The 27,698-nt window shown below is 50.3% G+C and overlaps 1 protein-coding gene across 1 annotated transcript; it reads left to right on the top strand.

Annotated features, from left to right (window-relative positions):
* Positions 1–283: 283 nt before the first annotated feature.
* NPR1 (natriuretic peptide receptor 1) lies at positions 284–14,684 on the top strand. Its single transcript, XM_061405720.1, has 22 exons — positions 284–1,575; positions 2,254–2,453; positions 2,868–2,981; positions 3,391–3,526; positions 3,885–3,976; positions 4,573–4,708; positions 5,075–5,159; positions 6,109–6,229; positions 7,282–7,356; positions 7,514–7,591; positions 7,995–8,099; positions 8,353–8,424; positions 8,532–8,688; positions 8,964–9,119; positions 9,360–9,528; positions 10,479–10,625; positions 10,710–10,833; positions 10,990–11,058; positions 11,544–11,718; positions 11,950–12,048; positions 13,429–13,520; positions 13,673–14,684. Exons 1-22 carry the CDS (start codon positions 864–866, stop codon positions 13,733–13,735), a joined length of 3,177 nt encoding a protein of 1,058 aa, XP_061261704.1. The 5' UTR covers positions 284–863; the 3' UTR covers positions 13,736–14,684.
* Positions 14,685–27,698: the final 13,014 nt, after the last annotated feature.

The raw sequence follows: 27,698 nt of genomic DNA, 5'->3' as shown, positions 1-27,698 counted from the left end.
CGTCACCCTCCTGCCCCACAACCTGACACCCAAACACTCACACCTTCTCCGGCTAAGATCCCAAACCTGCACCTCTTTCTTCCCGAGACGGAGCCAGGAGGAGGAGAGGGACAAGGTGGGGCGCAAGAGGCACTCTGTTACTTCCATTTATCTCTGTTCTTCCCATCCCGGTGAGGGAGCCCCTTCTGCGAGTACCGCTTCTCGGAGGGAAACACATTTGGCCCGCCGAGAAGCGGGAAGAGGATCTAGAGGAAACCGAGCGGGTTGAGAGGCTCGGAGAGTCTACGACTTCGGGGCGGGGAGGAAGGAGTTAAAGATCCAGGCTTGGTTCTACGGTCTCGGAGTCTGGGAGGGGAAGCGGCCGGGAGGGAGGGTTCGGAGCTTGGCTTGGGTCCTCCCCAGTTCCCCTCGGACTGTCGGAGACTTGGGCCGGCCGGACGCCCCTTCTGGCACACTCCCTGAGCCAAGCGCTCACGCACACACACAAACACACTCCCCTTATCCTCCCTGGAGCCCTCTCTCCCATCCTTCTCCACCGAGCGCTCGCTCGCGCTCTCTTTTTCTCTCTCCTAACATACACACAGACACCCTGTGGTTCACACTCGGGTCCTCTCGGCCCCCGCGCTCTCCTCGCACCCACCTGCTCCGCAGAGCCCTGGGCACACCCCTAGGTCGCGCGCCCCTGGCGCCCCAGGCGCGGACTGTCGCAGCTAGAGGGGGAGCGTGCTCCGGGGTGAGCGCCCCCGCTCCGCCCCTCCTCCCTCCCACAGGGGCGCTCCCGGTGCCCGTACCGGCCGCTCAGCCGGAGTGGACGCTTGAGGCCATGGTGGGAGCGCTCGCCCACCACGGTGCCCGCTGAGGCCATGCCGCGCCCCGGGCGCCCCTCCGGCGCCCGCCTGCGCCTGCTTCTGCTCCTGCCGCCGTTGCTACTGCTCCCGGGCAGCTACGCTGGTAACCTGACGGTGGCCGTGGTGCTGCCTCTGACCAACACCTCGTACCCGTGGTCTTGGGCGCGCGTGGGACCGGCGGTGGAGCTGGCCCTGGCCCGGGTGAAGGCGAGGCCGGACCTGCTGCCGGGTTGGACAGTCCGCACGGTGCTGGGCAGCAGTGAGAGCGCGCTGGGCGTCTGCTCCGACACCGCCGCGCCCCTGGCCGCCGTGGATCTCAAGTGGGAGCACAGCCCCGCGGTGTTCCTGGGCCCCGGCTGCGTGTACGCCGCCGCCCCCGTGGGCCGCTTCACCGCGCACTGGCGGGTGCCGCTGCTGACCGCCGGCGCCCCAGCCGTGGGCTTCGGAGCCAAGGACGAGTACGCGCTGACCACCCGCGCGGGACCCAGCCACGCCAAGCTGGGCGACTTCGTGGCGGCGCTGCACCGACGGCTGGGCTGGGAGCGCCAGGCGCTCGTGCTCTACGCCTACCAGCCCGGTGACGACCAGCCCTGCTTCTTCGTGGTGGAGGGGCTGTACATGCGGGTTCGCGACCGCCTCAACATCACGGTGGACCACCTGGAATTCGCCGAGGGAGACCGCGACCACTACACCATGCTGCTGCGCACCGTGCGGCGTAAAGGCCGAGGTGAGAGGCAGGGCACACCCGCCTGGCCGCTTTACCTCCAGGCCCTCCTGGGGACTCTCTCCCGTCTGCACCAAACGTCTCCTCCTCTGGGCCCTTCATTCCTGCCTCGGCCTCCTCCGCCCCGTCCACCTCTGAGTTGCTTTTTCCCTGTCTTTCTCCATGGTCCCCTCTCTTCTTCCTAGGCTCGCCTGTATTCTCACCTCCCCACTCCCTCGCCTCCTTCCCACCGATTCCTCCGGAGTTAACAGAGGTAAAAAAGGCCTCCAGCTACCACCTTGACACTTAGTGGGGCCCCGGCTTAGTTCCTAACCCTCTTTTTCTCCCCTATTTTCCGTCTTTTCCCAGCAGCCTCCTTCCCTCCTCCAGCTTCTCCTCCCGGAGCTCCCATATGCCCTCTCGTCTTCCAGTCCCCTCTCCAGCTGGCCCTCCTCTGCTCTCCCTGCTCCACACCTCACCTTCCCCACCTTCAGCTCCACCATTCCTGCTCTCCCTATCTGGCCTCCTTCCTCCTCCCCCTCCCACCACCTTCTCCCTCGGCTTTCTCCTGCTTAGCCTAGACTGAGCCAGGAGTTCCACTTAACCACTACAGGGTCTCAACTTCCTCCCCTGGGCCCGCCAGCTTCAGTTTCTCCTCCGTTCCCTGACACCCTGGCTTCCCTGGCTTCTCTCTCTCCCCAGTTATCTACATCTGCAGCTCGCCAGATACCTTCAGAGCCCTCATGCTTCTGGCCCTGGAAGCTGGCCTGAGTGGGAACGACTATGTTTTCTTCCACCTGGACCTCTTTGGGCAAAGCCTGCAAGGTGCACATGGCATTGCTCCCCGCAGGCCCTGGGAGAGAGGAGATGGGCAGGATGTCAGTGCCAACCAGGCCTTTCGGGTGAGGGTTCAGCTTGGAAGCCCAGGCTGTGGGGCTCTGGGTTGCTGGCACATCGCTTCCGGGTCCTGGGTGCCTCAGTGTCTGAAAGGATTCCAGAAAAGGAGTTGTTGATGCTCGCTCGTAGGGAGTTAGATGACAGAAGGGCAGGGGGCTGGGGCCAGGGGCACATAGAGGGTCGGAGGACTTCAGAACTAGGAGGCTAAAAATATGAGAGAATGCCCCTGAGGCAGGATAATGTTCACATCCCGTCGACATTCTCTGCTTTGATGCAGGCAGCACCTCATGCAGGACATGGGGTCCTATCTGACCTTGAGCTAAGTAGAGGTGCAACTCTGGGAGGTGGGCACTCAGGGTATAGGGAGGACCAGAGTCAGCATCCAACCAGCTCTCCCCTCTCCACTGACTCCTCCTCAGGCTGCCAAAATCATTACATATAAAGAGCCGGATAATCCCGAGTACTTGGAATTCCTACAGAAGCTAAAACGCTTGGCCCTTGAGCAGTTCAACTTCACCATGGAGGATGGCCTGGTAGGAGGGGGTCCTGGGTGATGTGGGCCCCAAATCTCCACTCCACAGCCCTCTGCTGGTCTCTGCCCTGCTTTCTCAGCCTCCCTCCTCTCCCCAGGCCTGCCCTTTTTTCCCTTCCCTTTGCTCCCCCGTCTCTCCTGATGATGGAGGACGGCACTGACAACTGTTCAACCTCTGAACCTCAAATCTTTATCAGTAAAATGAAGACGATACGTCCTGCCCCACGTGCCTAGCAGGTGTACACAGATGTGTCTTATGAGTAGTGAAATCTCTCTGTCCGTACATGGGTGGGGTTGTTTTCGCCCATCCTCTTTCAAGTTCCCATTACCTCCCATTCCCTGCCCCACAGCACCCCACTCTGCACCCCTCATACTTCCCCCCAGCAGCCCAGCTCTACCTGCCCCTGCAGGTGAACACCATCCCAGCGTCCTTCCACGATGGGCTCCTGCTCTACATCCAGGCGGTGACGGAGACTCTAGCACACGGGGGAGCTGTCACCGATGGGGAGGGCATCACTCAGCGGATGTGGAACCGAAGCTTCCAAGGTCAGGGACTGCAGGTGGCAGGAATGGGCTACCCTGGGGCCCCAGGCAGGAGGCAACAGGAAGCCTCTAGGCCTGCAGTGCAGGTAGTCATTTACACACACCAGTCTCTTCCTCTCCTCCAAGCTGCCTTTAGGCTTTCTTCCCCATCTCCCTAGAGTCATCAAGAAGTCTTCTTAAGTGCCCAACACTAATCATTCCTGCTGATGACACATCTGTCTCTTTTATTTTATATATATATATATATATATATATATATATATGCAGAGGGCAAGACAGATAAGATCAAAAGATAGAGATGAGGTCTGGAGTCCCTGAACTTCCACTCTCAAAACACAGCCATCATCCTCCATACCCCCAGGTGTGACAGGATACCTGAAAATGGACAGCAATGGAGACCGGGAGACCGACTTCTCCCTCTGGGATATGGATCCTAACACTGGCGCCTTCAGGGTAAGGTTGTGCCCCCAAGAAGGCACTGCCAACTGGGAGTGACATCTCACCTTCCTACCTCCCTGCATAAGAGCGGACCCTGGATAAAAGCGATCCAGCCAATCTGGAGGAACAACCAGAATGATAGGGACTCAGGTGTTGTCCTTGGGGAGCCCCACGTGTAAGAAGGGAACACAGTCCTGCCCTCAGCAAGCCCCATGTCTCTGAAGGTAGGCAGGATCCCCTCCCAGCAGAGACAGGCTATATTCAGAAGGAGGAGTATATGGTTTAGGCTTGGGAATGTGGACTGAAAACACTGCCTTTTCCTATTTTCTGGGTGCTTCAGTCCCAGATTACAAACTTCCTGAGTGTGGGCCTGTGATTCTATATAGAATATAGAAGCGCTTAAGTCACTTTCAAGTTTGTCCATTCTGATAACATGGGGCGTGGGTATGAGGCTCTTTGTATCCAGTCATGCCAGGGGCTCAGTGAGCTGCTGACAGTGCAGACACAGTCTCTGGCAGCGGAGACGGGGTAGGTGAGGGGCAGGACTGCTACCCTGGACAGGAGGCCTCACCAAGGGCCCTTGCCCACCCACCACTCCTGCCCCTCCACAGGTTGTTCTGAACTTCAATGGGACTTCCCAAGAACTGGTGACCATGTCAGGGTGCAAACTGAACTGGCCCCTGGGGTATCCACCTCCCGATGTCCCCAAGTGCGGCTTTGACAATGAGGACCCAGCCTGCAACCAAGGTGACTGCCCCTTGCCTTCCTGGCCTCCATTCTGGAGACACTGCATGCTTCCTGTTCAGGGAGTCGAAGAGGTGCTACTCTCTGGCACTGAGGGTTTCCCGCAGAGACTCCGCCTGCCTTTTTTGTCCCTTCATCCACTATCTGAGTTCATTGATTAAATATTAAAAAGTTCTGGGACTTCCCTGGCAGTCCAGTGATTAGGACTCCATGCTTCCAGTTTAGGCATGGGTTCAAATCCCAGTCAGGAGAGGAGCCTGCATGCCATGCAGTGTGGCCAAAAAAAAATTATATATAAAAAAGTTCTTCTTTCTCCTCTCCAATGTCTATCTCACATCTCTCTTGCTACAACTCGGTCCTCCTCTGTAGACCACTTCTCCACCCTGGAGGTGCTGGCTTTGGTGGGGAGCCTCTCCCTTCTCAGCATCCTGATCGTCTCCTTCTTCATATACAGGTGAGCCTGGGGATGAGGGTGGTGACTGAGGCTGGAAGGCCCGGAGAACCAGTAGCAGAGGAGGTGGCAGGGACCAAGAGTGGAGAGGGAGGGGTGTAGGGACAGCACAGCAAGGCCCAGGGGGATGGGGGAGAAAAGATACTAAAAAGCCCTACAACGAAGAAGGAGGGGAAAGGGCAAGAGCCCTACAACGAAGAAGGAGGGGAAAGGGCAAAAGCCCTACAATGAAGAAGGAGGGGAAAGGGCTTCCCAGGTGGTGCTAGTGGTAAAGAACCCACCTGCCAATGCAGGAGACTTGAGGAGGGACCAGAGATAGGAGTGGCCAAGGAGGATCTGGGAGATCCAAGAAGGAGCAGATCTGTTGGAGCATCATAGTATGTGGGTTCTGGGCTGAGGCTGGTCTATCCTCCCTTCCTGTTTGTACAGACCAGATGGGAAGCAATGTGTTGGACCCATATTAGCTGAGCAAGGATGATGGCTTGGCCATGTACCAGGGGCTGCACCCAGAGCAGAGAAGAGAGAAGGAAGACTCACTCCTGCCTTCTGGTGGGAGGCTGACAGGTGCAGGAAAAGTTGATGACAGAGGGAAGCAAGGAGGGAGAGAAGAAAATCAGGGCTGGTTGAGCATAAATTGTGTGCCAGGCACTTCCACACACATTTCTTTTCATTTTTATAACAATGCTTTGAAATAAATGTCAAGATCCCCAGTTTCCACATGAGGACTTTTAGACGTGAACATGAGACTCAGAGAAGAGAAATGACTACCCCAAGGTCCCCAGTGAGGCAGAATTTCACCCAAGCCTCCTGACTCGGAGCTGAGAGGCTGTAACTGCCCCACCCATCTCTCAGCTCCTGCAGAGATCCCAGGGCTCTGAGGAGGGGCTGCTGAGTACCCCCGCCCTGGGTCAGGGGCTCAGACGTGGGCTCAGGTGCAGGTTTCGTGCCCCAGGAAGATGCAGCTGGAGAAGGAACTGGCCTCAGAGCTGTGGCGTGTGCGCTGGGAGGACCTGCAGCCCAGTAGCCTTGAGAGGCATCTCCGGAGTGCAGGCAGCCGGCTGACCCTGAGCGGGGTAAGAGCTCCACTACTGGGGGGACGGGGCTGAGCTGGGTACGGGGGCAGCTGGGTACGGGGGCAGCACCTGACAAGTTAGTAGAGAGCAAGGTTCTCATCCCAGCTCGGCCTTCACTTGCTATGTGACCTTGGGCAAGTCACATACCCTCTCTGATCAGATAAGATCAGATCAGTCGCTCAGTCGTGTCCGACTCTTTGCAACCCCATGAATCGCAGCACTCCAGGCCTCCCTGTCCATCACCAACTCCCGGAGTTCACTCAGACTCACGTCCATCGAGTTGGTGATGCCATACAGCCATGTCATCCTCTGTCGTCCCCTTCTCCTCCTGCCCCTAATCCCTCCCAGCATCAGAGTCTTTTCCAATGAGTCAACTCTTCACATGAGGTGGCCAAAGTACTGGAGTTTCAGCTTTAGCATCATTCCTTCCAAAGAACACCCAGGACTGGTCTCCTTTAGGATGGACTGGTTGGATCTCCTTGCAGTCCAAGGGACTCTCAAGAGTCTTCTCCAACACCACAGTTCAAAAGCATCAATTCTTCGGCGCTCAGCCTTCTTCACAGTCCAGCTCTCACATCCATACATGACCACAGGAAAAATCATAGCCTTGACTAGATGAAGCTTTGTTGGCAAAGTACCATCTCAGATAATGATTACATCCACAGAGCCTCCCTCACAGGTCAGTGATAGCATATGTGAAAATACATTTTTTTTAAAGTAAATAATGAGAACCTACTGTATCACACAGGGAACTTCTAGTCAATGCTCTGTGGTGACCTAAATGGGAAAGAAATCTAAAAAAGAAGGGACAGATGCGTACATACATTTGACTCACTTTGCTGTACAGCACAGACCGACACAACGCTGTAAAGCAACTACGCTCCGATAAATTTTGTTTTCTAAAAAGTAAATAAATGAGGATTTCAGGATGAGCTGAAATTCCACACACTGAGCTGACGTAGGGGGACAGGATGAGGCAGCAGAGCTCAGCCAGCCAGGATGGAGAACTAGGCCCTCTGGCTGACCATCCCTCCTGCACTCCACCCCTTCAGAGAGGCTCCAATTATGGCTCCCTACTAACCACAGAGGGCCAACTCCAAATCTTTGCCAAGACAGCGTATTATAAGGTAAGTCTGGGTAAGACCATTGGTCTTCTGGATGGGGCAGGGCTGTGCTCTGATGAAGGACTGGGGAGGGTTCTAGGGCAGCGGTGGGCTGTCAGAGCAGTGGGGTTCCCAGTGCTGGGCTCTTTCCTCACAGTGACCACCTCCACCCCTTGCTCAGGGCAACCTCGTGGCTGTGAAACGTGTGAACCGGAAACGCATTGAGCTGACACGGGAAGTCCTGTTCGAGCTGAAGCATGTAATGTGCGGAGGGAGGGAGGCGGTGGCCTGGGGAAGAATCTGGGGATGCGGGGAGGTTGGCCCACAGAAGCAGCATGGAGGGACATCAGCATATCCTAGGAAAGGGTGGGCCCTAGAGCCGTGGGAGGGGCCCTTGCACATTGTGAGTAGAATCACAGATGGGAGAAGGGCTACTGGAGATTTCCTAGGGGCTCCGCTGGATGGGCTTAGGAAGCAGAGGGAGTAGGGAGCAGATTCTGGGGACAGGTTCTTTCGAACAGGAGTGGGAATCACGGGAAGCTCATACAATGTCTGGAGAGAATACATTGGGACTTAGGAAGAGTGAGGGGTCCCTGAGGGCAGGGGCGATTTGGTGAGGAGTGAGGTCTCTGCCAGGCTCTGATGCTGGCTCTCACCTGCAGATGCGGGATGTACAAAACGAACACTTGACCAGGTTTGTGGGAGCCTGCACTGATCCCCCCAACATCTGTATCCTCACAGAATACTGTCCCCGTGGGAGCCTACAGGTGAGGGTGACAAGGGAGTGTCAGGACACCTGGGTCCAGCCCTGAGTCCACCCTTGACTGACCATAAGGGAAAGCCTCTCCTTTTTTCTGACCTTTATTTTCCCCATCTGTAAAATGGAAGTGAGGGAGGGTGGTGGCACTAGAGTAAATGCGAAGCTTTGTTCTGTTCTGCCAGTTTATGTCAGCGGGACCCCTGCACTTCTCCTCCTGGGGGTGCGTGCAGGGTACAGGGCTGACTCTCACTGTCTTGCAGGACATCCTGGAGAATGAGAGCATCACCCTGGACTGGATGTTCCGGTACTCGCTCACCAATGACATTGTCAAGGTAGGTCGGGTAGAGCACACTGGGTGTGGGGCGAGGGGCCAGGCAGGCCTCTTCTCTGGCCCTGGTTGGAGGTCCCACTCAGACCCCTGCCTCCCCGAACTTCCCAGGGTATGCTGTTCTTACACAATGGAGCCATTTGCTCCCATGGGAACCTCAAGTCATCCAACTGCGTGGTAGACGGGCGCTTTGTACTCAAGATCACCGACTACGGGCTGGAGAGCTTCCGGGATCCAGAGCCAGAGCAAGGACACACCCTCTATGCCAGTGAGCTCCGCATGACTCTGACCCCTAACCCCTCCGGCTAGCACAGCCCAATAGGGAGACTGGTGGCCTGGCCTGTGATGGGCTCGGGCCCACCTTTCCTGACTCCCAGTTCAATTCATCATCAGTAGAAAGCCGAGTCAGACGAAGTCGTCTCAAGCCCCTTCTAGCTCTAGCACCCCATTTTGTCTTCAGATCAGCCCAGCCACATCCTTGTTTCCTGTCACCCCTTAGCTTTGGGGCCCTTCACCCTGTGACTCCTGACCTCTGACCCACAGAAAAGTTGTGGACAGCCCCTGAGCTCCTGCGAATGGCCTCGCCCCCTGCCCGGGGTTCCCAGGCTGGTGATGTGTACAGCTTTGGGATCATCCTTCAGGAGATTGCCCTGAGGAGCGGCGCCTTCCACGTGGAAGGTTTGGACCTCAGTCCCAAAGGTGAGAGGACCACACTTTCCCCTAATGCCGCCACACTCCACTGACCCCAGCTCCAGAGAGAGGGAACCCTGGAAACGCTGCCCCCTTCTCCCCCACTGTGGCCAGTGACCCTGAGCACGGTTGGCCCAGGTCCCTGCAGGGCTTCCCTGGCCCTTGCCCTGGTCCTGGGCTTCCCCACCTGGTTACTCAACAGGCCCCAGGCTGAACCCATCTCTCATCCTCTCTCCCCGCTCCACACAGAGATCATCGAGCGTGTGACTCGGGGTGAGCAGCCCCCCTTCCGGCCCTCCCTGGCCCTGCAGAGTCACCTGGAGGAACTGGGGCAGTTGATGCAGCGCTGCTGGGCTGAGGACCCACAGGAGCGGCCGCCCTTCCAGCAGATCCGCCTGATGTTGCGAAAATTTAACAGGTCGCTGGCGTTAGTCCTGGGTCGTCCCAGCCTCCTCCACCCATGGCAGCCACCATGTATCCCACGCTTAAGTCTTATCCCTGTGGTGGCAGAGCCCATGCACAGCCCCCCAGACATATCCTGCTCCAGCCCACCACAGCCCCTCAGCCCCCTTTGCGAATACCGGAGGACCCAGTTGTCCCCACAGCCACCCACTTTTCATACCAGTCTCCTCCCTGGCCCCTTCTCCACAGTCTTCACTGGTAAGCAGAGTAAATGGACTTCAACCTCCTCCCTTTGCCTCTCTGTCCTCCCTGGGAGCTCCCATCCACCCATTGATCCCCTTTCCCAGTTGCTCTGTGGGGGCCAGTCCCCCAGGCACACCCCTTAGCTAGTCTGTGCCCTCACTCTCTTCTCAATTGATCCCTGTTCCTCTCTACCTCCTCTGTGTGCATGTGTGCTAGGTCACTTCAGTCGTGTCTGACTCTTTGAGATCCTATGGACTATACAGCCTGCCAGGCTCCTCTGTCCATGGGATTTCCCAGCAAGAATACTGGAGTGGGTTGCCATGCCCTCCTCCAGGGGATCTTCCCGACCCAGGGATCGAACCCTCGTCTCCTGGGTCTCCTGCATTGGCACACGGGTTCTTTATCACTAGCACCACCTGGGAAGCCCTCTATCTCCTCCACCTCCTTCTAGCCTACTGGTGTTCAACAATATGAGCAAAAGAGCCAATACGTCTGAAGCTTCACACTTGACCCTGGGGACTCAGGGATGAGTTGGACTTTCTTCTTACCCTCTTCCCCTGCACTCCCATCCTGCTGTGCCCCCCAACCCTGACCATCTCCAGGGACTCTGCTGCAGTATAAGTTAACTTAAGTCTGGGTAGGGTGAGAGCCTGGGGTGGGCACTGCAGGGTTGGGCATGCTGCTCCCCCTCACCACCACCCCCTCCGCCACCCCCCTCCCCAGGGAGAACAGCAGCAATATCCTGGACAACCTGCTGTCACGCATGGAGCAGTACGCCAACAACCTGGAGGAGCTGGTGGAGGAGCGGACCCAGGCCTACCTGGAGGAGAAGCGCAAGGCTGAGGCCCTGCTCTACCAGATTCTGCCTCAGTGAGTGCCTGTGCTTGGTGCCCCCGCCAGCCCTGCCCTGGCCCCGGCTCATCTTCTGATCCTGCCTTGTCCCTGACCCCTCAGCTCAGTGGCTGAGCAGCTGAAGCGCGGGGAGACGGTCCAGGCCGAAGCCTTTGACAGTGTCACCATCTACTTCAGTGACATCGTGGGTTTCACAGCCCTATCAGCAGAGAGCACGCCCATGCAGGTGAGTCAGGCACAGCTACAGGTGTGAGAGCAGCCAGGTGTGCTGTGCTGGCTTTTCATCTCCATCTCACAGGTCTGCCTTCTGGGTCTGCATTTCCACCTGAGCCCAGGTGGGGTCCCTTACTCCTCACCCCTTGTGGATTCTCTTTTCTTCCAGGTGGTGACCCTGCTCAACGACCTGTACACTTGCTTTGATGCCGTCATAGACAATTTTGACGTATACAAGGTGAGTAAAGATGGGAAGGAACAGGCAGACAGTTGTGGACAGGGTTACAGAAAAGTGAAGGGTAGAATGACATAGAGCCTTAAGAGAGAAGACTATCCTGAAGAGGGAAATGGCAACCCACTCTAGTATTCTTGCCTGGAAAAGTCCATGGACAGAGGAGCCTGGTGGGCGGCAGTCCATGGGGTCACGTGACTGAGCATGCGCGCATGAGGTGGGTGGAGGGAGATGGCAATAAACAGGTGGAACTAAAAAAAAAAGAGAGAGAGATAAAGTAGACCAAGGGACGTGAGCAAAGACAGTGTCACGAGGAGGTGTCACGGGGAGACCCAGGAACCGCCAGAAAAACCGGGCGGAGTATGGAGGATGAGCAAACACAACGGCTGGTAGACGGGTGGACTAGGAGCCAGTGCCCTCTGGGTGACGGCCCACACTGGGAAGAGAAAGTTGGAGCCCTCAGGTCCTGCTCTCTCTCGCGACCCTCACAGGTGGAGACCATTGGTGACGCTTACATGGTGGTGTCCGGGCTCCCGGTGCGGAACGGGAGGCTGCACGCCCGCGAGGTGGCCCGCATGGCCCTGGCGCTGCTGGACGCGGTCCGCTCCTTCCGCATCCGCCACCGGCCCCAGGAGCAGCTGCGCCTGCGCATCGGCATCCACACGGGTGAGGCCGCGAAAGATGGGAGACCAGCCCCAGCGCTCTCCAGCTCTCCCTACACACGCGCATACACCTACACCTCCTCCTACACACACCCCTGGGCTCCCACGGACCACGGATCCCACCTGCTGCCTCTCCTGGGGCACCCTACTCTAGCCTCACCCTCTGGCCCCACCTAGGTCACCCTCCATTCCTCCCACCTACTCCCCTGAACTCATGCGCTTTCACTCCCTTCAGGACCCGTGTGTGCCGGCGTGGTGGGGCTGAAGATGCCCCGGTACTGTCTCTTTGGGGACACAGTCAACACTGCCTCACGAATGGAGTCTAATGGGGAAGGTACTCTGGGTCCCCTGGGTGGGACAGGGAGGGCAGGAGGGCTGTAGTTGCCCGACTGGCAGCGGATGCCTTCCACTCCCTGTTCTCTCTCTTCCTGAGTTGCCATCTCATAAGGGTTCAACCTGGCCAGGTCACCTTGAGTCTAATCAGAGACGCAGGTCCCAGCTGCTCCCTTTGCCAAACGACAGAAAAGTCTTTCCAGACCAACGTCTGACAGTTTCCAGCAGGAATCTTACCTTTAGGGCCCTCTTGGGTGTGGTCAAAAGGGCTTCAGAGAAGCCCACTTGGGTGTGAATCTCAGTTCTGCAACTGATGTTTCATGTCAATTTGCTACACCTCCCTGAACCCCTGTTTTCCTTATCTGGAAAATGAGAATTAAACATCTACCTCAGAAGAGTTATTTGAGAAAGTCATATAACATGACTAGCACGTAATAGTTGTTCAGCTTGTCTGAGCTTCAGCTGTTTGTCTTTAAAAGGATGATGTCTTGGGGTTATAAAAAACACAGCACAACCCCTGGAACACAATGAGTATCTGATAAATGCTTGCTCGCAGCTCTTCCCTTAGGCTTGCTTCCTGTTGATCTGCTTCCTGCTGTAGTCAACACAATTCAATTCAGTCACCATTTATTGAGCAACTACTGAATACCAGACCCTGGAATACTAAGATTACCTAGACCAGTTTGCTATGGAGTCAAGGAAGGGCTGCGGGGAACAGTAGTCAGGAGGCCTGGGCCTGACCTCAGCAGCCTGCGCAGATCTCCTCTCCAAGGCCTGGGCTCCCTCAACCCTAATGTGAGGGTGCTGAGTTAAAAAACGATGATAGCAACCAATTGTACAGTGCCTCCTAAGTGCCAGATTCTTTTAAAATACTTTATGAATAACATTAAGTTTAATCCATTCAGGAAAACTTTGAGATGGGTCCTGTCACTCTCAGCATTTTGTAGACAAGGCAAATGAGGCACAGAGAGTTAATATTACTTCCCCAGCCGAGTGTCCAAGCTCGGGTTCGAACTAGGCAGCGCAGGCTCCAGTGTCTGAGCCCTTGACCTCTACACTCTACTATAAGCTGTGTTGTCCAATATGGTAGCCTCTGAGGCATTGCATTTTATTTATTTATTGCATTTTAACTATTTCATTTTAATTGCAATTTAAATAGCCACATGTGACTAGTGTCTATCATGGTGGACAACACAGCTCTGGAATTCTTAGGGCAAGCCCTGTGTGGTCAGACACCATGTGGAATGGGTGGGACTCTGAATTAGGAGGCTTTCAGGGCTAAAGGAAGGTGGGAAAGCATCTTTCTAGCCCCACGGCCCCCAGTCTCCTGCTCCCAACTCTTGCATCTCTCGTCTCCCTTCTCCTCCCTTATCCTACCCAGCCCTGAAGATCCACTTATCTTCTGAAACCAAGGCTGTCCTGGAGGAGTTTGGTGGTTTCGAGCTGGAGCTTCGAGGGGATGTAGAAATGAAGGTAGAAAAGAAAGTCCCTGCCCTCACGACCCCTTGAGGTCCCTGCAGGGCTCACCTTCCTCCAGGCCCCTTCTCAAGCAACCATCCCCATTCCCACCATTTGGGAAAGTGGATGTATCACTCCCCACCCCAATGGCCTCTTTTTCCCTCCAGGGCAAAGGCAAAGTTCGGACCTACTGGCTCCTGGGGGAGCGAGGGAGTAGCACCCGAGGCTGACCTGGGTCCCCTCCTGGCCTTCCACTCCCCCCTTCCCTGGGCCGGAGATGACAGAGAGATGCCAGCATCAGCCCGTCCACAGCAACCCCACATTGCCAAACAAGTGGCTTGAATAACTCAGATGCGCTGACCCCAGTGGAGACACCAGATACTACCTCTGACAGAGGACTGGTATGGGGGAGAACTTGGAGCCCACAGGACGGGACCAAAACTCACAGTCATGCCCAGGGAACACACACACACACACACACACACACACACACACGTAGGCACACACACTCACTCTCCATCCTATCCCAGCCGAGGCCAAGGTGGGATGTGGATTCCTTAATCCTCCTGCCCCTCCCTGTGCCCACTGTGACTATTATGGGCGGGGGGGGGGGCCGGGGGGGGGGCAGTGGGAAGAGCCCCCTGAGTGGGAATAGGAGAAGGGACTAAACATGGATCTAGGGGCTGGGGGAAGCCCACATCTGGGCCTAGCCCACATGGGCCACAAGCACCCTGAATCCCCCGTGACCCAACACAAGATATTCAGCACATAGGGGAGAAAGGGAAGTACAGAGGGCTGTGGGCTTGCATGCCTTGCTTCTCCTGTGAGTGGAGACCATGAAATCTTTATTCCGGTGACAGTGTCCTTTCTCGAGCCAGGGTTGCCAAGAAACACAACCATATTCTCTACCCTCAGCTTTAAATAAGACGTTTCTCAAGCTGGCAATTTAATATGTGAGAAAGTTCCCTTCAACTTTGAGGAGCCAGTGTAACAGCCTATGAGTGACCCCAGCAGTGCTGACTCTGTTGGTCTCAGGATCTGTTTACACCCTTAAGAAATACTGAGGGCCCCAAAGAGCTTTTATGTGGGTTTTATCTATCGATATATTCTGTATTAGAAGTTAAAACAAGTCTTTATTAACTCATTTAAAATAACTTTAATAAACCCAGCACATGTTAATTTTTTACTGCTTTATCAATGACATTCTTGAGAGAAACTGGCTTTTGTTTTTTGGGGTTTTTTTTTGACAATGACTGGTTTGGTGCTACTGCCTTGATTTATGCTAAGACACCAGCCTTATCAGTGCACATAACAACACAGTCAGTAAGGTAAATAAAAAACTTCCCTGGAAATCCAGTGGTTAAGACTCCATGCTCTTGATGCAGGGGCACAGGTTTCATCCCTGGTCAGGGAACTAAGATTCTGTGTGCTCTTCAGTGCAGCCAAAAATGGTAAAATAATATATAATTAGTAGGATTATGGGGAAAAAAACTTTTTTTTTTTGGCAATGCCGCGCAGTTTGCAGGATCCTACTTCCTTGACTAGGGCTTGAACCCAGGCCACAGCAGTGAAAACACCAAGTCCTAACCACTGCACTGTCAGAGAATTCCCATGAAAATCTTTTTGACCTCATCCATCCCCTGAAATGGAGAAGGAAATGGCAACCCACTCCAGTATTCTTGCCTGGAGAATTCCATGGACAGAAGAGCAAAGCAGGCTACAGTCCATGGGGTTGCAAAGAGTTGGACATGACTGAACTGACTGACTGAGCAACAGCCCCTGAAAGGATCTTGGGGGCTCACAGAATCTGTGGACTACACTTTGAGATCTCTATTTATTTGCTCTATTACCCAATGACCAGCATACAGTAAGAATATAATGAGTGCAGACTGAATGGGCAGTCCTGGCACCTGCCCCAGGAGGTCTGGGAGCCAAGAAGGAGGGTGGGGTGGGAACATAGGGATCCCCTTTTACCTCAGTTGAAATGTGGGAATTGTCCACCTGCCCATCCATTCCCCTGACAGTGCAGGCAAATGTGAGTGATAGTTTACAACTCTCAGTGGGGCTAAGGGCCCTCCTTTCTCTGCTCCGGCCACCCACCCCACCCCCTTCCTGAGCAGGCAGGCAGGAATGTGAATGCGGGGGAGAGGTGGCTGCAGTTTCACCTCCCCCATGGGGAAAGAAAGTGCCAGACATTTCTTCAGTACCATCCATCAAGTGCAGACAGGCCCCTCCTCCGACCTTTGCAAGCCTCTTCCTGGAGTCCACGCCCAGCGGCACTGGAGGTCAGGATGGTCCAGGGAGAGCTTGGAGGTCTGCCTTGGAGACAGCGCTCCTTGATACACAAGTGGCTCAAGAAAGGATAAATTGTCCTCCCTTTGTCTAATGAGCCTTCTAGAATATCCTGTGCTCCCTGCCCACCATTTTTGGCCTCAGTCAGATTTGATTTATTGGGAGAGGGACCTAACACAGTCAAATCCTCACCCTCCTCAGCTGGGGACAAATAGCTCTGGGAAGGCCTAACACAGAAGGGTGGTTGCCTTGGTAACACGGCAGCACATCCAACTTCCTGATGGGCCCTGGTGGCCATGTTGACTCCCAAACCCCCATTCCACCTCCCCCAGGGTAGTGACAATCCCAGAAGAGAGAGGAAATGCTAAAGAGAACTGTGGGGCCTAAGAAGTCAGATCAGGGTGGAGGTTGGGATATCCAGGAGACTGGGGCTTTGGGGAGGGGAGACTGCAAGAGATGAGGTGGGGAGGGAAGCGGGGAGCTGATAGACTGAGGAGCCCCAGTCAGACAATTGTAGGAAATTGCCGGTCAGATCCTTCCGGGGCAGCCTGGCTCCGCTGCGGGCACTTGGAGGGGAGGGGGCTGGGGGAGTGGGTGTGAAGACAGGCCAAGGGAGTCGATAACTTCAGTAGCTCGAGAACTTTCACTGGAACTGAGGAGATTTCCTTCCGGAGTTAGGCCCCCGAAGCCAGGAAGGACTGGGAAAACCATTACTGAGGGGAGGTGGGGGGGCGGGTAGGCGGGTAGGGTCTGAGGCAAGCAGTAGCGCCCCCCCGCTGCTAGAAGGAGAGACGGATTTGCGCCAGGACCTCCGCCCACGTGGGAGGGGCTGTCTAGCCTCGCTTGAGTTTCGCCGGCTGTCCTGCAGAGTAGGTCTGGGAGGGTGGGAGGCAACAGGGTTTCCCTGGAGTATGATAAGAATAATAACAACAGTCATCATTGGCATTAGATTGTGCCTTGCCGTTGACCAAGGCTTTCACATACATTATCTCATCAGCCCACGTGACACCCTTGGAAGGGGAGGGAGTGCAGCTGTGGGTAGGAGGGCCCACTGTAGACAGTGTGCAGAGGGAACCAGCGGTGCCAGAGCCTGGGACCCGAAAAACAAAAGCTGACAGAAAAAGACAAATATCTTCACACACCACGCCCCCCTCCATCCTCTCTTTTCTCTAGGTCGAAGAGCTTGGGTAGTTTATTTATTATAGCAGTACGTTTAGTAATGATGTTTTTAAAATGATTTATATCTTTCAGGACAGATCCATGGAATCTAATTAGCAGTAGAGGCCAGTTTTGCAGCCTGAAAGTCATTTTTTTCTTTTTAATTGCAAGAGTTGTCAAAATACAAAAATAATCAACCATTAAAAAAATACCTAATGCTGTTCCGGGAGGTTTAATCTCATTGAACTGGAATTCAATAAAGATTCCAGGCGAGGTGTTTATCATCAAGATGCTGATAAATTTGGATGCTGGAGAGGAGGATAAGGCCTTAGAAGAGGGATGGTGTGGGGCACGAACCCACTTAACTGTAGTGCTAACTGCAGGTGTAGTGAGGGGGTCCAGATGGGGATAAAACCTACCCACCCAGTTCCCTATCACAAATTTCACCCGTGAGTGAGTGGTCAGGCTGGTTGCCCTGTAAGAACCTTTCCATAGCAAAGATTCCATAATCAGATGCATCTGAAAATCACTATGAAACCTCTTCTGGACTGATCCATCCCACTGTTTCTGTCTGCCTTAGGCTTTCACATGTGGACTGCACATGGCATACATAGACTATTGATAATGTCCTGTGATCAGGTCAGCTTATCACCAAACTCCCAGCAGGCCAAGACCAGGCCATCATACAATATAGAACTCAGGATTCAGAACTGGAGCAACCTCAAACCTCTAACAAGTGAGAGGCATTATGATGCTGATTAAGAGACTAATTCTGGATTCAAATTTCAGCTCCGCCTAAAAATATATATTTTAGCCTCACTGTGTGGCATGTGGGATCTTAGTTCCCCCACCATGGATTGAACCTGTGCCCCCTGCAAAGGAAGGGTGGAATCTTAACCATGGGACCTCAAGGGACAACCCTCTGCCACCTATAATTCAAGTAGCTTTGGGCAAACTTCTTCTCTAAGCTTCAATTTTCTGCTCTAACGTGGTTGTTGTTCAGTTGCCAAATCATGTCCAACTCTTTGTGACTCCAAGCATGCCAGGCTTCCCTGTTCCTCACCATCTCCTGGAGTTTGCCCAAGTTCATGTCCATTGAATCGGTGATGCCATCCAATCATCTCATCCTCCGTTGCTCTAACATGGGAATGATCGTAAAAAGACCTACCCCATAGGGTTGCCTGGAGGATTATGTTTTTTCCCATCATATCCTTAGAACACTGAAAGGCAGGTAATAGGAACTCATTAAGTTGGCTGCTATTATTAAAAGTCTATATTGTGCAAACTATAATGATAAATGTAAGTAGTTACTGATATCCAGGAACGGTTGTAAGTGAAATGCAACATGATTAGACCCCCTCAATGAGAGGTAAGATCTAAAAATCTTAGAAGAAAAGCTAGAGGTTATGCATTTCAACCGCTTATCTGGGACTGAAATCCTTTTAAAAACGTCTGTGTATCTTTCATGTTCTACTGGAAAACTTTCAAGGACTTGGAACCAAGACCATTCTATTTTTGAACAGCTGTGATTAGAATATTCTCCATGATATAAGAAGATGGAGGTATTTCAATCACAGAATTCCTTTTGAGGAAATAATTTGTGTTTACAGACAAGGAAGCACGCCCATGCTCCTTCAGCTGCCTTCTAAGGAAGGCGCATCTTGTTGGATGAAGGGTCCTTTGTTTTTCGGAGCCTCGAGCTGAGTTTTTATATAAATTGTGAGCTCAGGATGAGCTTGTCTAATAAACCCACTTGTGTGATAGTTGAGAGAAGAAGCAAGGATAGAGTAGCTGAACGGTGACTTTGGAGACCAGATATATCTAATAGAGACTTAAAAAAAAAAAAAAGAGGTAGTGATTGGAGTTCCCTGGTGGTCCAGTGGTTAGGGTTTTGCACTTTCACCTTCAGAGCCTAGTTTGATCCCCGGTTGGGGAACTAGGATCCCACAAGCACTGCCAAAAACAAACAACAACAACAACAAAAACTTGTGACTTTATTGTTTTCTAGAAATGACACACTTCTATAAAGAGGTACAGAGAAGAAATTAAAACTTGGCCATTGAATAGTTATTGGTAACATTTGATGAACATCATTCCAGTGTGAGTTATAAATTGTTTGATGTTGGATGTTTAATACAAATTCCCTTTATGTTTATGGAAAGGCCAATCTGCCTCTTACCTCTTCCACTGGCCCTAGCACTGTGGTTTCTAGCTCTGTAAAAGTCTCCTCTCTGTTCCAAAGACAATCTGCCTCCCTAATCCTAACTGCCCTTCCTCCCCCTCCTTCCCCCCATTGGAGTCTCAGCAATATAACATCACTAGTTTCTTTAGAGATTCCTCTAAAATATGACTCTAAACTCTGTACCATTCTGGGTGAGCTCCTATGTGTTCACCCTGGTTCATCAATGTCCGTTTGACAGCCTACCTCCCTGTCTGGAGCAGAATCACTCAGGGGAAGTCTAAGGAGGGCAGAGAGCAGGAAACTATCACCTCCTAGCACCTGTCACATGATGGGCTATTATGGAACTTGTGGCCACACATATCCCTCTCTCCCCCGACCTCCACAGTTTTTCTGACGTTGCTACTGTTAATCAAGTCTCTCCCAACTTGTTCTTTGTGCAATTTCAAAATAAAAAATACCTATTTTACTAAAGATTTCACATAGTTGATGATGAGGAGGAGGGTTATGTCACTGAGAGCACAATCAGTTCAGTTCAATTGCTGTCGTGTCCGACTCTTTGTGACCCCATGGACTGCAGCAACCCAGGCTTCCCTGTCCATTACCAACTCCCAGAGCGTGCTCAAACCCATGTCCATTGAGTCAGTGATGCCATCCAACCATCTCATCCTCTGTCACCCCCTTCTCCTGACTTCAATCTTTCCCAGCATCAGGGTCTTTTCCAATGAGTTAGTTCTTCACATCAGGTGACCAAAATACTGGAGCTTCAGCTTCATCATCAGTCTTTCCGATGAGTATTCAGGACTGATTTCCCTTAATATTGACTGGTTTGATCTCTTTGCAGTCCAAGGGACTCTCAAGAGTCTTCTCCAACACTATAGTTCAAAAGCATCAGTTCTTCAGCGCTCAGCTTTCTTTATGGTCCAATTCTCACATCCATACATGACTACTGGAAAAACCATAGCTTTGACTAAATGGACCTTTGTTGGCAAAGTAATGTCTCTGCTTTTTATTGTGCTATCTAGGCTGGTCATAGCTTTTCTTTCAAGGAGTAAGTATCTCTTAATTTCATGGCTGCAGTCACCATCTGCAGTGATCTTGGAGCCCAGGAAAATAGTCTCTCACTGTTTCCATTGTTTCCCCATCTGTTGACCATCAAGTGATGGAACTGGATTCCATGATCTTAGTTTTCTAAATGTTGAGTTTTAAGCCAGCTTTTTCACTGTCCTCTTTCACTTTCATCAGGAGGTTCTTTAGTTCCTCTTTGCTTTCTGCCATAAGGGTGGTGTCATATCTGAGGTTATTGGTATTTCCCCTGGCAACCTTGATTCCAGCTTGTGCTCATCCAGCCCAGCATTCCATGTGAGGTACTCTTCATATAAGTTAAATAAGCAGGGTGACAATATACAGCCTTGATGTACTCCTTTCCCAATTTGGAATCAGTCCATTGTTCCACGTCTGGTTCTAACTGTTGCTTCCTGACCTGCAAACAGATTTCTCAGGAGGCAGGTAAAGTAGTCTGGTGTTCCCATCTCTTGAGGAATTTTCCACAGTTTGTTGTGATCCACACAGTCAAAAGCTTTGGCATAGTCAATAAAGCAGAAATAGATGTTTTTCTGGAACTCTCTTGCTTTTCCTATGATCAAACCAATGTTGATCTCTTATTCCTCTGCCTGTCCTAAATCCAGCTTAGACATCTGAAAGTTCTCGGTTCACGTACTGTTGAAGTCTGGCTTGGAGAATTTTGAGCATTACTTTGCTAGTGTGTGAGATGAGTGCAATTGTGCAGTAGTTTGAATATTCTTTGGCATTGCCTTTCTTTGGGATTGGAATGAAAACTGACCTTTTCCAGTCCTATGGCCACTGCTGAGTTTTCCAAATTTGCTGGCACACTGAGTGCCACACTTTAACAGCATCATCTTTTAGGATTTGAAATAACTCAGCTGGAATTCCATCATCTCCACTAGCTTTTTCCGTAAAGATGCTTCCTAAGGCCCACTTGACTTTGCACTCCAGGCTGCCTGGCTCTAGGTGAGTGATCACACCATCACGGTTATCTGGGTCATGAAGATCTTTGTTGTATAGTTCTTCTGTGTATTCTTGCCACCTCTTCTTAATATTTTCTGCTTCTGTTAGGTTCATACCATTTCTGTCTTTTATTGTGTCCATCTTTGCATGAAATGTTTCCTTGATATCTCTAATTTTCTTGAAGAGGTCTCTGCTGCTGCTGCTAAGTTGCTTCAGTCGTGTCCGACTCTGTGTGACCCTAGATGGCAGCCCACCAGGCTCCCCCTTCACTGGGATTCTCCAGGTGAGAACACTGGAGTGGGTTGCAATTTCCTTCTCCAACGCGTGAAAGTGAAGACAGTCAGTCATGTCTGACTCTTAGCGGCCCCATGAAGCACAGCCTACCAGGCTCCTCCATCCATGGAATTGTCCAGGCAAGAGTACTGGAGTGGGTTGCCATTGCCTTCTCCGAAGAGGTCTCTAGTCTTTCCCATTCTATTGTTTTCCTCTATTTCTTAGCATTGATCATTAAGGAAGGCTTTCTTATCTCTCCTTGCTATTCTTTGGAACTCTGCATTTAGATGGATATATCTTTCCTCTTCTCCTTTGCCTTTTGCTTCTCTTCTTTTCTCAGCTATTTGTAAGGCCTCCTCAGACAGCCATTTTGCCTTTTTGCATTTCTTTTTCTTGGGGATGGTCTTGATCACCGCCTCCTGTACAATGTTACAAACTCCCATCCATAGTTCTTCAGGCACTCTGTCAGACCTAATCCCTTGAATCTATTTCTCACTTCCACTGTACAATTGCAAGGGGTTTGATTTAGGTCATACCTGAGTGATCTAGTGGTTTTCCCTGCTTTCTTCAATTTAAGTCTGAATTTTGCTATAAGGAATTCATGACCTGAGCCACAGTCAGCTCCTGGTCTTGTTTTTGCTGACTGTACAGAGCTTCTCCATCTTCGGCTGCAAAGAATATAATCAGTCTGATTTCGGTATTGACCATCTGGTGATGTCCATGTGTAGAGTCAGCTCTTGTGTTGTTGGGAGAGGGTGTTTGCTATGACCAGTGCATTCCCTTGGCAAAATTCTGGTAGTTTTTGCCCTGCTTCATTTTTTATTCCAAGGCCAAATTTGCCTGTTACTCAAGATATCTCCTGACTTCCTACTTTTGCATTCCAGTCCCCTATGATGAAAAGGTCATCTTTTTTGGTGTTAGTTCCAGAAGGTCTTGTAGGTCTTCATAGAACTGTTCGCCTTCAGCTTCTTTTACATTAGTGGTTGGGGCATAGACTTGGATTACTGTGATATTGAATGGTTTGCCTTGGAAATGAACAGAGATCATTCTTTCGTTTTTGAGATTGCACCCAAGTACTACATTTCGGACTCTTTTGTTGACAGTGAGGGCTACTCCATTTCTTCTAAGGGATTCTTGCCCACAGTAGTAGATATAATAGTCACCTGAGTTAAATTTGCCCATGCAGTCCATTTTAGTTCACTGATTCCTAAAATGTCAGTGTTCACTCTTGCCATCTCCTGTTTGACCACTTCTAATTTACCTTGATTCATGGACCTAACATTCCAGGTTCCTGTGCAATATTATTGTTTATAGCATTGGACTTTACTTCCATCACCAGTCACATCCACAACTGAGTGTCATTTTTGCTTTGGCTCAGCCTCTGCATTCTTTCTGGAGGTATTTCTCCACTCTTCTCCAGTAGCATATCGGACATCTACTGACCTGGGAAGTTCATCTTTCAGTGTCATATCTTTTTGCCTTTTCATACTGTTCATGGGGTTCTCAGCGCTAGAATACTGAGGTGGTTTGCCATTCCCTTCTCCAATGGACCACTTTTTGTCAGAATTACCCACCATGACCTGTCTGTCTTGGGTGGCCCTACCTGGCATGGCTCATAGTTTCACTGAGTTAGACAAGGCTGTGAGCCATGTGACAGCACAATATTCCTACCTAAAAACTCATTAGATAGGCTTACTGTCTCCTCAAATTCCCTCTCCAGCCAGCCACTAGCCAGGATGGATCCAGGTTTTGTGGGTCTGGAAGCTTATACAATTTGGTGGATCCTCTTTAAGAAAGACAATACAAAATTAGGGATGAAATATTTAATTAGAATGTGACGATAAAGTTACAAATCAAAAATTTTACAAAATTTAAATTTCCAAAAGCTGACAAACATGCAAACATACCAAAATCTAGAAAAATAACTTTTTTCTCTTCCTTTTATTATTTATTTATTTGGCTTCATTGAGTCTTAGTTGCATCCTGTGGGATCTTTTGTTGTGGCGCACACACACACACACACACACACGCTCTCTAGTTCTGGCGCCCAGGCGCAGTAGTCACAGGGCACAGGTTTAGTTGCTCCGCAGGATGTGGGATCTTAGTTTCCCCGACCAGGGGGCAAACCAGCATCCCCTGAATTGCAAGGTGGATTCTTAACCACAGGACACCCAGGGAAGTCCCTCCATTATTGTTTATTACAAGACATTGAATATGATTCCCTGTGCCACACCACAGAACTGTGTTGTTTGTTTTATATATAGCAGCTCGTATCTGCTAACCCAAACTCCTAACTTATCCCTCCCTCCCTCCCTTTTCCCTTTGGTAACCGTAAGTTTGTTCTTTATGTCTGTGAGTCTGTTTCTGTTTCATGGATACGTTCATTTGTGTCGTATTTTAGATTCCACATGTATACGATATCATATGATACTCGTCTTTTTCTGATTTAGTTCACTTAGTGTATGTTAGGTAACTGAATATATTCCTGATAGGAGAGAACTTCTGCCTTGACTAGTTATCAATGAAAGTTGAATTCTCCCTTTACAGTTTTATATATTTGATAATTGGAAGGATTTTCCATAGACTATTTTCTGGCTCTGTATATTTCAAATCTTGTTTCTCCTCTGCTAACCATGTGCTTCCAGTGCTCAGCATAAGGGATATGTTCACATGCTGTGTTTATATAGCCTCTGGCCCTGTTCTTGTCATCATGTTGGAGGAGCCTGCTTAGACCATGGTAGACTCCTCCTGAAAGCTACTCCTACATGGAAATGATTCTTAATAACTGTGTATGAAAGTGACTGCAAACTATGTCAATATATATAACTGAACTCCAATAAAGTGTAGTGCCAACTCAACCTCACCTTAGCCAGATCATCAAAATGCCTGTGGCCACCTTCATACTATACAACAGAAGGGGAAGCTTGTAGAGGGGCCAGAGTGAAAGAGTGGTCTTAGCAAATTATAGTTAAAATATCCCCCTTTTGCAAATTTTACAAACACATGTGAGCACATTGCTACACCCTCTTCCAAGGCCTTGGAAGCAATCAGTGAAAGTGAGTAGCTCTGAAGCCGAAGCTCCATGTGGAATCTCCCTCTTTGGGCTTCCCTGGTGGTCTAGTGGTTTGGAGTCTGCCTGCCAATGCAGGAGACATGGGTTTGATCTCTGATCCAGGAAGATTCCACATGTTGCAGAGCAATTAAAATCTGTGTACCAAAACTACTGAGCTCGTGTGCCTAGAGCCTTGCTCTGCAACAAGAGAAGCCACTGCAATCACAGCCAAATAAATAAATAAATCTAAAAAAAAAAAAAGTCTCCCTATTCTATATCCAGCCTATATCACCTTCTCTACCTCACCTCTGGAGAAAGAAATGGCACCCCATTCCAGTATTCTTGCCTGGAGAATTCCATGGACAGAGGAGCCAGAGGGACCGGGCGGGCTATAGTCCATTCGGGCACAAAGAGTCAAACACAACTAAGCAACTAACACACATTCACACGTCACCTCTAAAATTTGCCAGGATCCAGTTCCCAGGGGATCACAGAGCCTCTCCACTTTTTGCTGCTGCTGCTGCTGCTAAGTTGCTTCAGTCGTGTCCGACTCTGTGTGACCCCATAGATGGCAGCCCACCAGGCTCCCCTGTCCCTGGGATTCTCCAGGCAAGACCACTGGACTTCTTAACTGAGATATAATCGTTATATTAGCTTCAGGTATAAAACATTCAATATTTGTATACATTGCAGAATAATCACCACAGTAAGTCTAGTTAACATCCATCACCATACAGAGTCACAGTTTTTTTTTCTTGTGAGAACTTTGAAGATCTACTCTCTCAGCAACTTTCAGATAGACAATACAGTGTCATTTACTATAGTCACCCTGCTATGCATTATAAGTGAGATTGTACAGTAGTTGTCTTTCTCTGATTTATTTAACTTAGCATAATGTCCTGAAGGTCCATCCATGTTGTCTTTTGTTGGTGGTGGGTTTTTTTTTGGCTGCACTGGGTCTTCACTGCTGCATGCAGGCTTTCTCTAGTTGCGGAGAGCGTGCTTCTTGCGGTGACTTCTTTTGTTGCAGAGCAGGGGCTCTAGCTGCATGAGCTTCAGCAGTTGCAGCACAGGGGCTCATTAGTTGTGGCTCTCGGGCCCTAGAGCATGCAGGGTTTAGTCATTGTGGTCACAGGCTTAGTTGCTCCACACCATGTGGAACCTTCCCAGACTAGGGATCAAGCCTGTGTCCCCTGCATTGACGGGTGGATTCTTATCCACTCTGCCACCAGGAAGTCCCATGTTGTCTTAAATAGCAAGATTACATTCTTTTTCATGGCAAAATAATATTCCATTAAATATACATACCACATTTTCTTTATCCATTGCTTTAACAGAAACTTGGGTTGTTTCCATATCTTGGCAGTTTTAAATAGTGCTGCAGCGCACGTGGGGATACATATGTCTTTTCAACTTAATGTTTTCATTTCCTTCATCTCAATATCCAGAAGCAGAATTGCTAGCACATATGGTTGTTGTTGTTTAGTCACTAAGTCGTGCCCAACTTTTGGCAACCCCATGGACTGTATGTAGCTTGCCAGGCTCCTCTCTCCATGGGATTTCCCAGGCAAGAATACTGGAGTGTGTTGCCACTTCTTTCTCCGGGGGATTTTCCCAACCCAGGGATTGAACCTGCATTTCCTACACTGGCAGGTGGATTCTTTACCACTGAGCCACCAGGGAAGCCCATTATAGCCTCTTTTAAGTTAAACTAGTTGAATTTTAAAGTCAGTAATTACACAGTTGAAATGTATATAAAGATACACTGTGAAAAATTTCTCTTGCATCTGCCCCATTGTCCTCTATATCCATGTAAATATAAGTAGGCACTTTTATTAACTTTTTTTTGTTCTTACCAAGTTTCTTTATGTGAGCATGAGCACACACAAGTATAAATTATGTTTTCCCTTTCTTACACAAATGGTAGCATCTTGCTCAGCTCACTTAATAACATATCTTTGAACTCTTTACATTGAACTTGGAAATAGTTTCTTTTTTAAAATTTAATTAGTTTTAAATTGAAGGATAATTGCTTTACAATATTTTGTTGGTTTCTGCCATATATCAACATGAATCAGCCATAGGTATACATATGTTCTCTCCCTCTTGAACCTCCTTCCCACCTCCCACCCCATCCCACTTGGAAATAGCTTCTTTATTCTTTTTGAGCTGCATAGTATTAATTTTTGTGTTTATGTCATAATCTATTAACCTCATTGGTAAACATTGACGAGTTTTCAATATTTTGCTCTTTTTTAAAGTCTGTTTTATTTACTTATTTTGGCTGCACTGGGTCTTTGTTGCTGTGTGCAGGCTTTCTCTAGTTGTAGCAATCGGGGGCTACTCTCTAATTGTGGTGCGTGGGCTTCTCATCACAGAGGCTTCCCTTGTTGTGGAGCACCAACTCTAGAGCAGGCAGGCTCCAGGAGTTGTAGTGCACAGGCTTAGTCAGTTGCCCTGTGGCATGTGGAATCTTCCCAGACCAGGGATCAAACTCGTGATCCCTGCATTGACAGGGAGATTCTTAACCACTGGACCACCCCGGCAGTCCAATATTTTGCTGTTTTATGCAATGTCATAATGTTTAATCTGATTCATCTACCAAATGTGTACTCTCATATCTTTGTCATGTTGCATGCAGTATATCTACAAGATAAACTCCTAAAAGTGAGATTCCTGAGTCAAAGAGTATATATGTTTGTAGTTGTTATATCTATTTCAAATTGTCCCCATATAAAGGTTACCAACACGTACATCCAACAACCAAACATGAGTATGCCTAATTCCCTAAAACTTTGACAACTGTTTTCCAAATTGAGGATTTTTGCCAACCTGACAGATGACAGATTTTGCCAACAGAGGTCTGTCTAGTCAAAGCTATGGTTTTTCCTGTGGTCATGTATGGATGTGAGAGTTGGACCGTGAAAAAAGCTGAACACTGAAGAATTGATGCTTTTGAACTGTGGTGTTGGAGAAGACTGTTGAGAGTCCCTTGGACTGCAAGGAGATCCAACTGGTCCATCCTAAAGGAGATCAGGCCTGGGTGTTCATTGGAAGGACTGATGCTGAAGCTGAAACTCTAATACTTTGGCCACCTCATGCGAAGAGTTGACTCATTGGAAAAAACTCTGATGCTGGGAGGGATTGAGGGCAGGAGGAGAAGGGGATGACAGAGGATGAGATGGCTGGATGGCATCAGTGACTCGATGGA

Source organism: Bos javanicus, chromosome 3, assembly GCF_032452875.1.
Source record: "Bos javanicus breed banteng chromosome 3, ARS-OSU_banteng_1.0, whole genome shotgun sequence".
NCBI lineage: Eukaryota > Metazoa > Chordata > Mammalia > Artiodactyla > Bovidae > Bos > Bos javanicus.
The sequence above is the reverse complement of the archived record's forward strand: the minus strand, read 5'-3'. Positions and strand labels throughout refer to the sequence as shown.